This window comes from Sinohyriopsis cumingii, chromosome 1 (assembly GCF_028554795.1).
Source record: "Sinohyriopsis cumingii isolate HCF-2022 chromosome 1, ASM2855479v2, whole genome shotgun sequence".
Lineage (NCBI taxonomy): Eukaryota > Metazoa > Mollusca > Bivalvia > Unionida > Unionidae > Sinohyriopsis > Sinohyriopsis cumingii.
The window spans coordinates 23,559,899-23,574,719 of record NC_142961.1 but is presented as its reverse complement, the minus strand read 5'-3'; the positions used below and the strand labels follow the sequence as shown (position 1 = coordinate 23,574,719).

Genomic DNA, 14,821 nt, shown 5'->3' with positions numbered 1-14,821 from the left:
AAGATAATTAGTTAATGTGGTCCAAGACCAGACCAGATGATATAGTGGCTGGTCATCCAGCATCCTTTTATCTGTTAGCATACCTTGAAAAGTGCTGAGAGAATTGTCATGAAACTCATTAATTCCAAGATGTAGTTGGTCCCAGATGAAAATGCCAGGGTGATCATCTTTGACATTTTTCATTGTTTTCAATGCCACTGTTCAGTTTTATTATTATTCTTTGATTTTAAGATGTGGCAACAAAAACATTACAGTTTAACTCCATAATAAACTTGAAGCAAAAAAGACATTTAGATTTTTTTTATTCAACAGTCAATATCCAACACTAGACTATAATGATTTAAAGAAGTACCGCCCAGTTTCTAATCTCCCATTCGTATACAAAATCTTAGAAAAGGTTGTTCTAGCCCAGCCTGTATCTCATCTGAATTCAAACAGTCTTTTTAGCAATGTACAATCTGCATACCGCCTTTGCCACAGTACTGAAACTACTCTTCTAAAAATAGTTAATAACATTCTCTTGCTTTGAATAGCGGAAAGATTACAGTCCTCACCCTCTTTGATTTGTCTGCAGCATTTGACACAGTAGACCATGATATATTACTTCACCGACTCCAGCATGTATTTGGCATTCATGATACAGCCTTACTGTGGTTCAAGTCCTACTTGGTCAACAGGACACAAATTGTGTCTGCAAATGGAATACACTCCAGCCCAGTTGATCTATGTTGTGGTGTTCCACAGGGGTCTGTTCTTGGACCTGTTCTCTTCATTCTGTACACTCAGCTGCTCTCAAGTGTCATAGATCATCATCCAGTGTCTCACCAGTTGTATGCTGATGACACCCAAATATACAAATCTAACCACCCAACTGAAGTTGATGCTACCATCCAAGGTGTAGAGAGGTGCATTTCTGATGTGAAATCATGGATGACATGTAACAAGCTGCAGATGAATGATGATAAAACTGAGGCTATTCTGATCACAACACAAAGACTTTCTCATTCACTTCCTTTACCTCGAACAATAAATATCAGCAACACCAACATTAAATTCACACAATCAGTACGAAACCTATGTGTTACTCTGGACAGTACTCTCACATTGCATCAACATGTCACAAACATATGCAAGGCTGCATATCTTGAGCTGAGATGCATCAGCTCCATTCGCAAATATCTTTCAGTTGATGCCATTAAAACACTTGTTTGTTCATTAGTACTTTCAAGACTGGACTATTGTAACTCAGTTCTGTCTGGTTCATCTCAGTGTCTAATTGAGAAACTTCAAAAAGTTCAAAACACAACTGCTCGGATCATACTTAGAGTACCACGATCAGAGCACACCTCCCCGCTGCTCTGTACCCTACACTGGCTATCCATTCTATCCAGAATCAAACACAAAATTTGTTCTCTGTGCTACGTTTCACTGTCAGACTGTAGTCCAACATATCTTTCTTACCTCACCCATGTGTACACACCAGCAAGATACTTATGCTCCTCTTCTGACAATCGTATACTCATTATTCCCACTATGAAAACAAAGTCATATGGACAGCGTTCTTTTGCATAACAGGGCCCAGCAATGTGGAATGAATTGCCTACTGAACTTAGACACAAAGACACAGTGATCCCATTCAAGAGTGCTCTCAAAACTCACTTATTTCGACAGCAAGAACAAACTTAAAGACCTAATAATGTTTCCTACCTGAAATATTCTCAGCATGTTTTTTATTTTATTTTTTTAAAATGTTTTTCTAATTTCATGTTGTTTGTTTTTGTAATAATATTATGTTTCTTATCTTATAGGTGTTGTCTAAAGTTGTAAAGCACTTAGAACTTCTGAAGATTAGGCGCTATACAAAGTCCTCATTATTATTATTATTATTATTAACCATTGCTTTTAAAGTGTCAAGAGGTACCATATTATGAGTAGTAGATTTTTTCTCATGTAATTATAACTATTCTTTCAAGAAAAACAAAAGATTCAATGTTGATGATTTATATATATATACTTTTGAACAACTGTACTGGTACAAAATATTTGTTAAAGAGGTTGCAATCATATATACTTATGTAAGTATGTATGTATGTATGCATGCATGAATGCATTCATGTATGTATCTAAGTATCTATGTATGTATATGCTACTTTTGAACAACAAGTCAAACTTCTGTACATACAATAAATAGAATTTCTGAATTGTACTTGTAAATGATAAAATATTTAAAAGTCAATCTATCTTTTTCATTTTGGTCTTTTAGGTCTCACTTTTGCTACCCATGATTTTTCTTCATTTGCCAGCAAAATGTTACCATGTCAGAGTCAAAAATATTTCTCTGGTTGTGTTTTGCATGTATTGTCATTTAGGGAAATTCATAAACAAAGTCTCATTTTTGATCATTAGTAATTTCCTATACTTGGAGCTTAAATATCTTAAGAATTTTAACTTTTCAGCAATATCTCACTGCCTTCATCAAGGACTAATGTTGATCACATGACTTATCATGGTCACTTGATACATGTACAAGGAGACTGGTGTAGATGGTTGGCAATTCAGGCACAAAGACTTTCTCATTCACTTCCTTTACCTCGAACAATAAATATCAGCAACACCAACATTAAATTCACACAATCAGTACGAAACCTATGTGTTACTCTGGACAGTACTCTCACATTGCATCAACATGTCACAAACATATGCAAGGCTGCATATCTTGAGCTGAGACGCATCAGCTCCATTCGCAAATATCTTTCAGTTGATGCCATTAAAACACTTGTTTGTTCATTAGTACTTTCAAGACTGGACTATTGTAACTCAGTTCTGTCTGGTTCATCTCAATGTCTAATCGAGAAACTTCAAAAAGTTCAAAACACAACTGCTTGGATCATGCTTAGAGTACCATGATCAGAGCACACCTTCCTGCTGCTCTGTACCCTACACTGGCTATCCATTCTATCCAGAATCAAACACAAAATTTGTTCTCTGTGCTACGTTTCACTGACGGACTCCAGTCCAACATACCTATCCATCCTCACTCGTGTGCACACCAACAAGATACTTATGCTCCTCTTCTGACAATCGTATACTCATTATTATAACTATGATCCCATTTAAGAGTGCTCTCAAAACTCACTTATTTAGACTACAAGAACAAACTTAAAGACCTAATAATGTTTCCTACCTTAAATATTTTCAGCATGTTTTTTATGTTTTCTAATTTCATGGTGTTTGTTTTTGTAATCAAATCACTATATATGTTTTTTATGTTATAGGTGTTGTCTAATGTTGTAAAGCGCTTAGAGCTTCTAAAGATTAGGCGCTATACAAAGTCCTCATTATTATTATTAATATTATTAAACATTTAACCTGTCATGCAGATTTTTGGGTCTAAAACATCAAGTGCTACTGCTATGATTTGTAGACTTACTGAGAAATTGGTAGTAATTTAAGAAGTTAGAAAGTTTATTATTGTTCAGTACTTGAAATAGCTTTTGCTTATGTCACTGAATAGAGCTTGTTTAAGTTTAAACATAAATATGTAGAAATCTAAAATGGTACTAAACCATTATTTATTAGTTTCTAAAGCACATGAAGTCATGCAAATGTTGCTTGTATTTTGAACTCTGATATAGAAATACATGTATTGGGGTCAGTATAGAGGAGTGGAATATTTTGGACTAGAATCAATGCTTAACTCTAATGGTCTATCATACATCACACCATTAGCACAAGTTTGTTATCTCTACTTCTTTTAAACTACTTAGAGGTTTGCCATGAAACTAGGCACACACATTCATCCAGTGATCTAGTTGGTCCAGAATGAAAATGGTGCTGCCCAGACATCCAGTATGGCCACCACAGCTGCAATCTTGAAAATCTTATCACTCTTCAATTGGAATTGACAGTCATATTAACATGGGGTTTTCATTGAAAGACATTTACAGTGGCCATCTTTTAAAAAATCTTTTAATTGCTACTCCTTCTACACGTATTGTCATATCACCATGGAGTTTTCACTGCAGGACTTCTTATGATGTCTAGTGGGTCCCAAATGGTACTTGTCTAATGTCCAGTATGACTTCTATGGCAGTCATCCTGAAAATCTTATTTTTACTCATCCTGAATGAGTGGCCATTTCAACAATAGCGACATCTATTGGTTTTCATGTGTTGCCTCCCATAGTACTTAATGCCAACTAACCAGTAGCGTGGTGCATTGTACGTCAGCAGAAAACGGTGGCTGCAATTGACCTAAAAAAAGAGCCTTTTAAGTTTAACATTGAAAGTATGTACGAGAGGAAGCCATTACAGGTCTATTTGAGTGAAAAGTATTTGTCCAAACATGGACCAGCATTGGAAAAGTGCTTATTTATCATTCCATTCAAGTAGTGTGCTCCCTTTGTCTTGATCACCAAGGAACAGTGTTCAAATTTGAACAACTTAATTTTGATTGGATGTGGTGGCTTGCTGCAGCATCCAATTAAATTCACAGACCCGAAGCTCAGAAATATCTGCTCAATATGCCAAGGTGTAGATGGGGCCATCCATTTAGTATGTACATATGAAGGGGGAGGGGGTAACCCAAATGCATACGCTTGCATATGGGGGGGGTCTACTGATAATGTACATATGCATAAGAAACAGGGGTGGGTGAAACCTCAATAATAATTTGTCTAACACGTAACCTGTTCGACTGGGTTCAGTAGGCGTTTGAATTTTAGCGGACACTAGACAAACTTTTTAAAGTTACACAGCTTATTACTTTGATGCAGCCAGACATTTAGCATTGGTGGACTATCTGTTTTATTAAACACGTTAATATTATTAATCCTTTATGGTTTCTGCATGGATTAAATATAGGCTGTTCTATAGAATTGGGGGTGTCAAGTGTATTTACACAGGTGGGGGAGTAAAAAACTATGCATGTGTGCAGGGAGTAGGGAAGGGGTCAAGCTTTGCCATATGCTTTGCATACGTACTATCGGTACCTTGGCTAGTGAAGATGGTGGCCATCTTGAAAATCTTTTTATCACTACTCAGACATAAATGGTTAGATCAACACGTGGTTTTCACTAAAAAAAAATATCATAGGATGTCAAGTTGATCCCAAGTGAAAGTCATATTATATTGACTCCTCCCAAATGGACAGCTATATTGACATGGGGTTTTCACCAGTATGCTTGTTATGAAACCTAGTTGGTCCTAAATGAAAATGATGTCATAATACAATATATATAGTTGCACTGATTCATCACTATGGCTACCATTTGTATGGATGATTATTATAAGATGGAGTTTTTACCTAAAGACTTTTAATATGGTCTACTTTGTCCTAAATAAAATGTGCCAGTTTGAAATCCAGTATGTTCATCACATAAGCTAATTTGAAAATGTTATTGCTGAAGATCTTATTACTACTCCTCCAAAACATATCACCACAGTGTTTTCACTGAAATACTTTTTATGTCTGGTTGGTCCTGGATGAAAATTGTGCAACTGATTTTCAACATGGCTGACATGGTGGTCAGCTTGAAAATCTTTTTGTCACTATTTAAAAGATTTGTTACAGGAAGTGGGTTTTAAATGAAAAGTGTTGATTCAACCTCCAATTTGGCCATGTTGAAAATATTGTTATTATTCTTTCTCCTGAATGGGTGGTAATATCAGCATAGGGCTTTGACTAATATACTTCATATTGTAGTAGGTTCTAAATGACTGGGCTCCAATATGTTCTTATGAAGACATCTTGAAAATATTGCTATCGTTACTCTTTCTTATCAGATATTGATATGGAATTTTCACTTAAGAACTTTTTATTATATAGTTGCTCCTAAATGAAAATAGTGCCTATTAGATCTCAGAATGGCAGCTGCAGTGGCCATCATGAAACCATCATGAAAATGATATTGTATCTGTTCCTTTTGAAGCTATGGTGATATTGACATAATTTTTTATACTGAAACTCTTCTATACTTAATTATCTTCCAGAATAGCCACCACAGCAGCCATTGTGCAAAATTACATGAAAGTTGTTTCTCAGAAACATATGGTCATGCTAATATTTGTTTCCATTGCATTTTTGTCTTGCAAAATAAAGTTGTTATTATTATAACGCTGCTGAAACAACCTTTAAAATGCCTGCCTTGATGTCCATCTTGAAATATTATGCCTACTTCTAAATTGGTGGTGATATTGACATGTGGTTTTCACCTAAACACTAGCAATATGTATCTTGTTCTGAACTAAAATCATACTCATCTGATGCCTTTGAGACCATCTCAAAAGTCTTGTTATCACTGAATTAAAATCATACTCATCTAATGCCTTTGAGACCATCTCAAAAGTCTTGTAATCACTGAATTAAAATCATACTCATCTAATGCCTTTGAGACCATCTCAAAAGTCTTGTTATCACTGAATTAAAATCATACTCATCTAATGTCTTTGAGACCATCTCAAAAGCCTTGTTATCACTGAATTAAAATCATACTCATCTGATGCCTTTGAGACCATCTCAAAAGTCTTGTTATCACTGAATTAAAATCATACTCATCTAATGCCTTTGAGACCATCTCAAAAGTCTTGTTATCACTGAATTAAAATCATACTCATCTAATGTCTTTGAGACCATCTCAAAAGCCTTGTTATCACTGAATTAAAATCATACTCATCTGATGCCTTTGAGACCATCTCAAAAGTCTTGTTATCACTGAAATTAAAATCATACTCATCTAATGCCTTTGAGACCATCTCAAAAGCCTTGTTATCACTGAATTAAAATCATACTCATCTGATGCCTTTGAGACCATCTCAAAAGCCTTGTTATCACTGAATTAAAATCATACTCATCTGATGCCTTTGAGACCATCTCAAAAGCCTTGTTATCACTGAATTAAAATCATACTCATCTGATGCCTTTGAGACCATCTCAAAAGCCTTGTTATCACTGAATTAAAATCATACTCATCTAATGCCTTTGAGACCATCTCAAAAGTCCTGTTATTGAATTAAAATCATACTCATCTGATGCCTTTGAGACCATCTCAAAAGCCTTGTTATCACTGAATTAAAATCATACTCATCTAATGCCTTTGAGACCATCTCAAAAGTCTTGTTATCACTGAATTAAAATCATACTCATCTAATGCCTTTGAGATCATCTCAAAAGTCTTGTTATCACTGAATTAAAATCATACTCATCTGATGCCTTTGAGACCATCTCAAAAGTCTTGTTATCACTGAATTAAAATCATACTCATGCCTTTGAGACCATCTCAAAAGCCTTAAGGCCACAGATCTTGGCTTTGATTTTAGGTTTTCAGCTGTACAGGCTGTGTGGGCATGATGACACAAACAAGCATGAATGGATAATTTTAAAAAATGTAACCCAGCTTTTGTGGATGTCTGAAGAATACCTTGACTTATGCCATGTCAATAACGTTGGCTTTTTGTCCCACAAATATTAATTATATCTTGACATTTTCTGAGGCAGGTTCAGGGATCTTCTATTCATGCTATCTGGTTCAAGGTCCAAGGCTGTAATTTTGTATTACATTTAACAGTTATCTTGTGAACAGGATAACTATAACATATTTTGGTAGCCAAATTTGGTATGTCTCAAGAATGTCTTGCATGGGTTAAAACAACAAAAAGGACTAAAGAAAACTGACTTTCCGTAGATTCCATTAATATTTTTTGGCCAGCAGAATATCTCGTTAGATATGTATAAAGACTGCTCCTGTGGCCAGTGATTAGAGCATCTGCCTTGGATGTGGGGGGTTGCAGGTTCAAACCCTGGTCGAGTCATACCAAAGACGTGTACAAATGGTACTAACAGCTGCCTCACTAGGTGCTCAGCATTAAGAGGTTGGTGTTAAGACTTGTCAGCCTGGCATCAGGATAATGTGACTGGGTGGGACATCATGCTGCATGTCTGCAGCATGATGTCCCAGTGCTAGACATCACTGTAAACTGCCACACTGCAGACATCATAGCAGCATGGCTGAAAAATTGTTACAGCTATGTTAAAAATCCAAATCACACACACAGATATGGTGTTGTGCATGGTATTGAAGTAGGAAATTAAAAAGAGCATAAACAATAGGCATTTTGCTTTCCTGTGCATTTCTTTTGATCTTATGCTTTGTCAGCATTCAAATGGGTATCCTACTTTAATGTGGCATTGTTTTGAAGTAGAAGACAAATAATATATATTCAGTTGTTGCTTTGAAATTCCCAAGTTATCACAGAATTTCTGTACACCATAAAAGTTCTTCATTTTAAAATGTTCAGCTCCAAGTATTTTCTTTTGTTAAACAATGTATTTCAGCTTGTACCATATATACTCACTTATTAATCAAGTCCAGTTACAAACAACATAGATCCTTATCTGCCATATATAATGCACCACAGGTCATGGTCACCATTGTTTGTTCTACTGATTACTCCTAACAAACTGCATAGACCCAGATCAGTTGGCGCATTAAGTGAAGGCAGATCTGGGTCTTTGCATTTTTCATTTAAAATTAAGTCTGTTAGTCTTGTTTCTGGATCATTGTATGATTTGCATGAGAATTAATAAGTTCAAGTGGAATTAAACAGATGTCTGTTTTAAAATGTAAAAATATTGAAAGTTTCAAAAAAAATTATTGAAATTTACATTTTGAAATTACTTCTTTCTTTCTTAATGAAAAAATGAAATATTGTGCTTTATTCTGTTGTATTTTTATGCAATAATACTAATTTAACTTTGAGTATTAGGTTTGATGCTTCCAGATTCCTTGAAGTAATTGTTATGAAGTTGTATCTTTAAACTGGCTTAGCAACTGAAGGATAGTCTGAGCCTTTGGATTTTTCTACAGCACTGAATAAACAAACATTTTGTCTTTCAGGGACTTCAGCCTGTCCAAATGGAAAGTTCCATTGTACTAATCCTGGTTTTTTGCCAACCAACATTCTTGCCACAAGAGTCAATGATGGAATATGTGGTATGTTGTGACTCTGACACAATGGATGAAAGAGCACCGTTTTATTCAGCTATACTAGAAAAAAAATTACTGTAGTCACAATCATATTTGTTTGAAAAGCAGAGGGTAGTATTATATATGTGTGTGTCCATATATATATATATATATATATATATATATATATATATATATATATATATATTGTAACTACTGGTACATAATTTTTGTAATTTTTATTCATGATTGTAAAATGTAGTGATTATCTATAGTTCGATTTTGGTGTACATGCATAGGGTCTATTGTAAACTGTTTAGAACATAAAATTGCATAGGATCTATAAATAGATGCATATGTAAGTCTTGACATTTACTAATAATAGAATTTTTAGTAAACATGTTTACAAGTATCTGGCTTTTTCCCATAGGATAGGTTGATCAAGTGGTATCTTAGGAGAATTAAGTTACCTCCCATTGGATTTGCTAAATCCTGTGAGGTCTTCTGTAATGTTGTAAATATGCAATTTGTCACTTAGGGGGTAGTAGCAAAGTGCGTTTTTACTTTGCAAGTATATAAATACATGTAGTTGGACAATTTTGGTCATTCTTATATCTTGTGTTCTTCTTGTAACTTCAAGTCTACAGAAATTTGCTTTTTTATTTAAAATGTTTTTAAATGTATATTCAAAAACTGTATTGGGGTCAGTATAAAAAAATTTCAGCAATTATCTAATTAGAGAAATTATATTTTTCCAATACCTTTAGAATGGACTTTTGTCGATACCAATGTCAAATTCATAATATTCATAGCCAGACTTGCAAAAGTATCTTACCTTTAAAATGAAATCAATGTACAGATTGTTATAAAAGATCTGGTGGTGTGGAAGGGACATTATTCTCCATCAGGGGGCCCCGAGTGGCCGAGTGGTCTAAAGCGCTCTTCGTTACGGATCACTGCCATCTCACCTCTGTCTGCGGCGGTTCGAGTCTAAGATTCAGCCAATGTGGGCATGTTAGAAAGCCTGCCAGTAGCTTCTCGTGGGTCGGTGGTTCTTTCCGGGGTTTTCCGGGTTCTTCCTCCACCATTAATACTGGCCGCCATGTATAGCCTATCGTGCTGAAAAATGGCGTTAAACCCCACAACAACAACACAACAACAACATTCTCCATCAGAGCAACAATTTATATAGCAGGTGCTATTTTTTCTATCATGTATTCAAAAAAAAAAGAAAGCTTTATATATATATATATATATATATATATATATATATATATATATATATATATATATATATATATATGAATGCGGCAACTATTGCTAACAATGGACTTTTCTGATAAAAAGTCACAAATAAAGCACTGAAGTCAGACTGCTTAGTGTGAATTTCTTTATATTCAGAGGTGCTTACGTTCAGTTTTTGGCAGTTTTTTTAATATATTTTTATATTGACATTGACATTTTAATTGAAAGTAAAATGATAATTAATGAAAACTATAAGTCATGCAGAAGATGATGTTTACCTGTAGCACTTGATGGTTTTCATATGACTCAGTTCTGTATAAAAAATGGACACTTCCACAGCTCAGGGAAGAACATGGCAGATTTCATTTACACATATCACTCTTTTTCAGCATGTATCAAATGAATGGTTTACACTCTGTGTCAATATGATATGTTTAAATCATTTGTGCAGAAAATGGATTTGGTAAATTTTGCTATATTGAGGTGCAGACATGAAAATTCAGTGAGAAGCAAATACTGATATTGTTCATGATGCGGAGGTGGAATGAACTATAGGTGTGGACAGTGATAAATAGCTTTTCAAGATTTTAAGAACACTGATTGTAAAAATTATTCGAAAAATAACATTAATCTGTTTATTGTTAACTTATTACCACTAGTTTAAGTTGATAGAAAATAGTTTTTTTAAAAATATTTGTATGTCTTTAATGCCCTGTCACAGTAGTTAGATAGATGGGTGGGTGTGTAGGTAGGTAGGTGGTTTCACATTATGTCATCACAATGCTGGTTGTATTTTGCCAATTAAAAATTGAAACGTAAAGATAAAAGATTGCCTAAGAAATTCTTTTGTTGAAAAAGGGACCAAGTCATGTTAGTCTAAATTTATTGTCTGTATTTTAATGTTTACAGTGGCTGCCAGATACTAGTGAGAGTAGAAATGAGCTATGTTTCATGATTCATATCGGTCCTTAAAAATTGGAAATATGCATACTTTTGATTAAGTCTTTGTAAGGATGGAAAAAGTGCTTACTTTGAAAAAAGGAAATTCATAAAAAGTCCTTATTTATTTTTCATTTTTTTTTTTCATCGGTAGTATTAGCTTTATCATGACAGTTAATAACATAGACGATATGTGAAGAACTCTTTGGAAATAGGAAATGGAAGTCAGTATAACAATCAACACCTTCAAAAAATCTGTGGACTTTTTCAGTTTGGAATTGGTGGAGTCATCAATGTTCAATATTAATGTTGCAACATCAGAGGGCATCAAATTATGTGAATGTTGTTGGCATGCATTGTTTGAGTCTTGGTCTTCATTGTATTTGTGCTTTAGACATTAGAGTTGATTTGATGTTGCTGCATTAATGAAAATGCCAGGCTTTTGTAACTTCAGTTTGTTATGGCTAGAAAAGCCGGAATGGCAATCTTAATTATGATCGGTTGATAGAGATTGACATGTGTACTTTATGTTGCAAAGAATTTTCACTGGCCTACGTGGAGAAATCAGCAGCAGAAGACATGCAGAAGGCGAAAGCACCATCACAGATTTAAAAAAAGAAAATGATTTTTTTGACATTTTGTTAGCGTTTTCCATATTTGTCAAAAGTGACACATGATGTTTAGATTCATTTATAAAACTAAAGATAGGCTGGACAACTTTTCTTTACACTGCCATGGCGGAAAAATATCCTCATCTGTGGCAAGTTTACAAGAAAGCTGCAAATCTTGAGTCATGGCCAAGCTTCTATTAAATACTTGTTTGAAAAGTGTACTGTATATTAATAATTAACAACTTGAAGTTGTGTTTTGGGATTAATGTTATCGAATATTTCATTACTCTGAGTTTAAGAAGCCATTTTGTATAACATAATTTTCTTCTTCATATTGATTCATGGTCCTATTTAATTTGATGGCTGGTCCTTACATTCAAGACATCTTTCCATATAAAATCCTTACAAAGTCCTTACCCAGTATTTTCATACAATGGCGTGTTATCATTGATTGATGCATAGACTACATACATGCTAATTTGATGATGGTCTTAATAATTTCAGACTGCTGTGATGGAACGGATGAGTGGGGTGGTAAAATTGAGTGTGTAAACAACTGCAAGTAAGTCTCAATTTAAAATCCTTGCATACATCTCCTGACAGGTTTTAATTTTTGCCTTATGGTCATGTAAGGTCAGTGCAGATTCTTTCAAACATGACAACTCTAGTCCCCATTTTAGTATTTTTACATGACTGCTGAAAAAATGTTCTGATTGGAACACTAAGAATACAGGTCTTTAGAATACGAAATAAAAAGATTAAATGTAGTTTTGGAATGGTATTTTGTATTTTGGAACTTGTCCTTAGGGCAGTAGTGGTATGGAATATAGTTTAGGGTTGGTCCACACAAGATGAAATTTGAATGGAAAAAGATTGTGCCCAAGAGATCACAAGAAAAACCCTTTTGAACTCCTTTGTATATTACCAGTAATCTACAGATTTTTCTTCACAATGACTGAATTTGTGATGTTTTGATTCTTTCCTAACTTTAATATGATCATTTAAGTATTCTCAGTAAGTTATGAAAATATGCCCATTTTCCACATCATTCATTTCCATTCTTCATTGTAAATATTCTCAGTATATTTATGAAAATATTCCCTTCTTCCACATCATTCATTTCCATTCTTCATTGTAAGTATTCTCAGTAATTTATGAAAATATGCCCTTTTTCCACATCATTTCCATTCTTCATTGTAAGTAGCAAACAAATATCCTTACTGAGAAGCTGAGATGTGTTCACTAAAGGATCAAGTACCCCCCAACAACAACAACCCCATTTAACCTGCAGATTGTAGCTAGTAATTTGATTTCAAAAGTTTACTTGGTGACACCTGTACTGATTTTCTGACAAGTAAACTATGTAAAACTAATTACCATTGAATTTTACTTTGCTAAGGTGTTTATTTGACACTTTCATTAGATTAAAAAAATCAAATACAGTTTGTTATGATGACATTTGAAATATCCAGTGACCAATGTCCATTTGCTTGTTGTATGTGGTGGTGAGTTCCAGTGATATGTTGGACATGCCCAGCAAATCCAGTCAGTTTAGGATCCCTCATTTTATTATTTGTTTTATTTTGTTTTGTTTTGTCGAAAAAAAGTACTTCAGTGTAATTTCCCTTGACTTTTGTCTTACATGTCAAGTGACTTAAGCAAATAAAAAATTTAGCAAATGTTATTGACATTGATGTTTAGATTTTATTTAAGACTTTTATGAATGCAGATTGTTCACATTTGATGGCAGAGGTAACAAAGTATGCTAATTTATAGATGACCAAAAAATATCATTGTCATCTCTTATGCTGGTTATTTCTTCTGCTTTATCAAAATAATTAATTTGGTCACTTTTCCAGAGAGCTTGGAAAGAAACTGCGTGAAGAGCAAGAGAGAATCAATATATTGCAGGAAGAGGGATTCCAGAAGAGGACAACATTGGCTGAAGAAGGGAAGAAAAGAAAAGAAGAGAAAAAGGTCTGCTGTCATTCATCTAATATCAGGACCATCCAATCTTCCTGACACCATATTTTAAAAATTAGTAATAGTTTTCAATCGTACTTTAAAATGTTCAGACACAAGGTACATTTTGTTAAGCTGACTGAATAAATAGAAGGTCTAAAATGTTTGACCTATATTGAAAAACAGATGATTGAATAGACAACCATCAGATCTTGAAACTTCTTTGATTACTTGTAATATAATCTGTATTCATTTGGTCCCACCAGATTCTTTTTCTTTATACTGTCTGATAGGCCAGATACAGGAAGGAGAATTTTTATTTCTCAGGGATCATAATCTTTTCACCACTCTGCTACTGTAGATAAATAGTTTTGTCATAAACTAGTATGCAGAGATGACCAAATGTTTTCATTTTTCAGTATATACTACATGAAAAATCCATCCAGATTTCATTTTCTATGTAGATCTATAGGACTTCAGCAAGTTGGTTTTGCTTACTATTGCCATTGTTTGGACTAAGTGGGCACATGTTGAAATGGGGAATGTCATGCCTATCAAAAAGAGAACTCGGTTGTAAATGTGTGTCTAACACAACTTGATCCATGTGCACACATCTCTCCAGTGGCTGTAAATCGACACAGATGAAAAGAAAAACAAGAAAAACTGTCAACGATATTTTTTATTTGTGAAAGAAAATACCCCAAAATTATGGGTTTTGATGTGCAAGCATGGATATAATGCAGCTTAGTTTACCAATTCCTCTTCTGATTGTCATTTATGCTGGGTCCATCATCCCAACAGTACACGATGGAGATGTTAATTGTTCTGACTGGCATATAACATGCCAGGCCCGTCAGTACATGACACACATATTAATTTTCCTGACTGGCATTGAACATGCCAGGCCCATTAGTACATAAAACACATTAATTTTTCTGACTGGAATATAACATGCCAGGCCATTCAGTACATGACACACATTAATTTTGTTGACTGGCATTGAACGTTCCAGGCCCATCAGTACATGACACACATTAATTTTGTCGATTGGCATTGAACATGCCAAGCCCATCAGTACATGACACACATTAATTTTGTTGAT

The 14,821-nt window shown here is 34.3% G+C and overlaps 1 protein-coding gene across 4 annotated transcripts in view; it reads left to right on the top strand.

The window, feature by feature from the left end:
- LOC149806552 (glucosidase 2 subunit beta-like) overlaps positions 1 to 14,821 on the top strand; it is a 71,686-nt gene that overhangs the window by 3,064 nt on the left and 53,801 nt on the right. For all 4 annotated transcript variants that reach the window (XM_089954384.1, XM_089954390.1, XM_089954398.1 and 1 more), the window contains exons 3-5: positions 8,894 to 8,989; positions 12,262 to 12,319; positions 13,617 to 13,734. In XM_089954384.1, the coding sequence (XP_089810510.1) occupies positions 8,894 to 8,989; positions 12,262 to 12,319; positions 13,617 to 13,734 (272 nt within the window). The remainder of the gene's footprint in view (positions 1 to 8,893; positions 8,990 to 12,261; positions 12,320 to 13,616; positions 13,735 to 14,821) is intronic.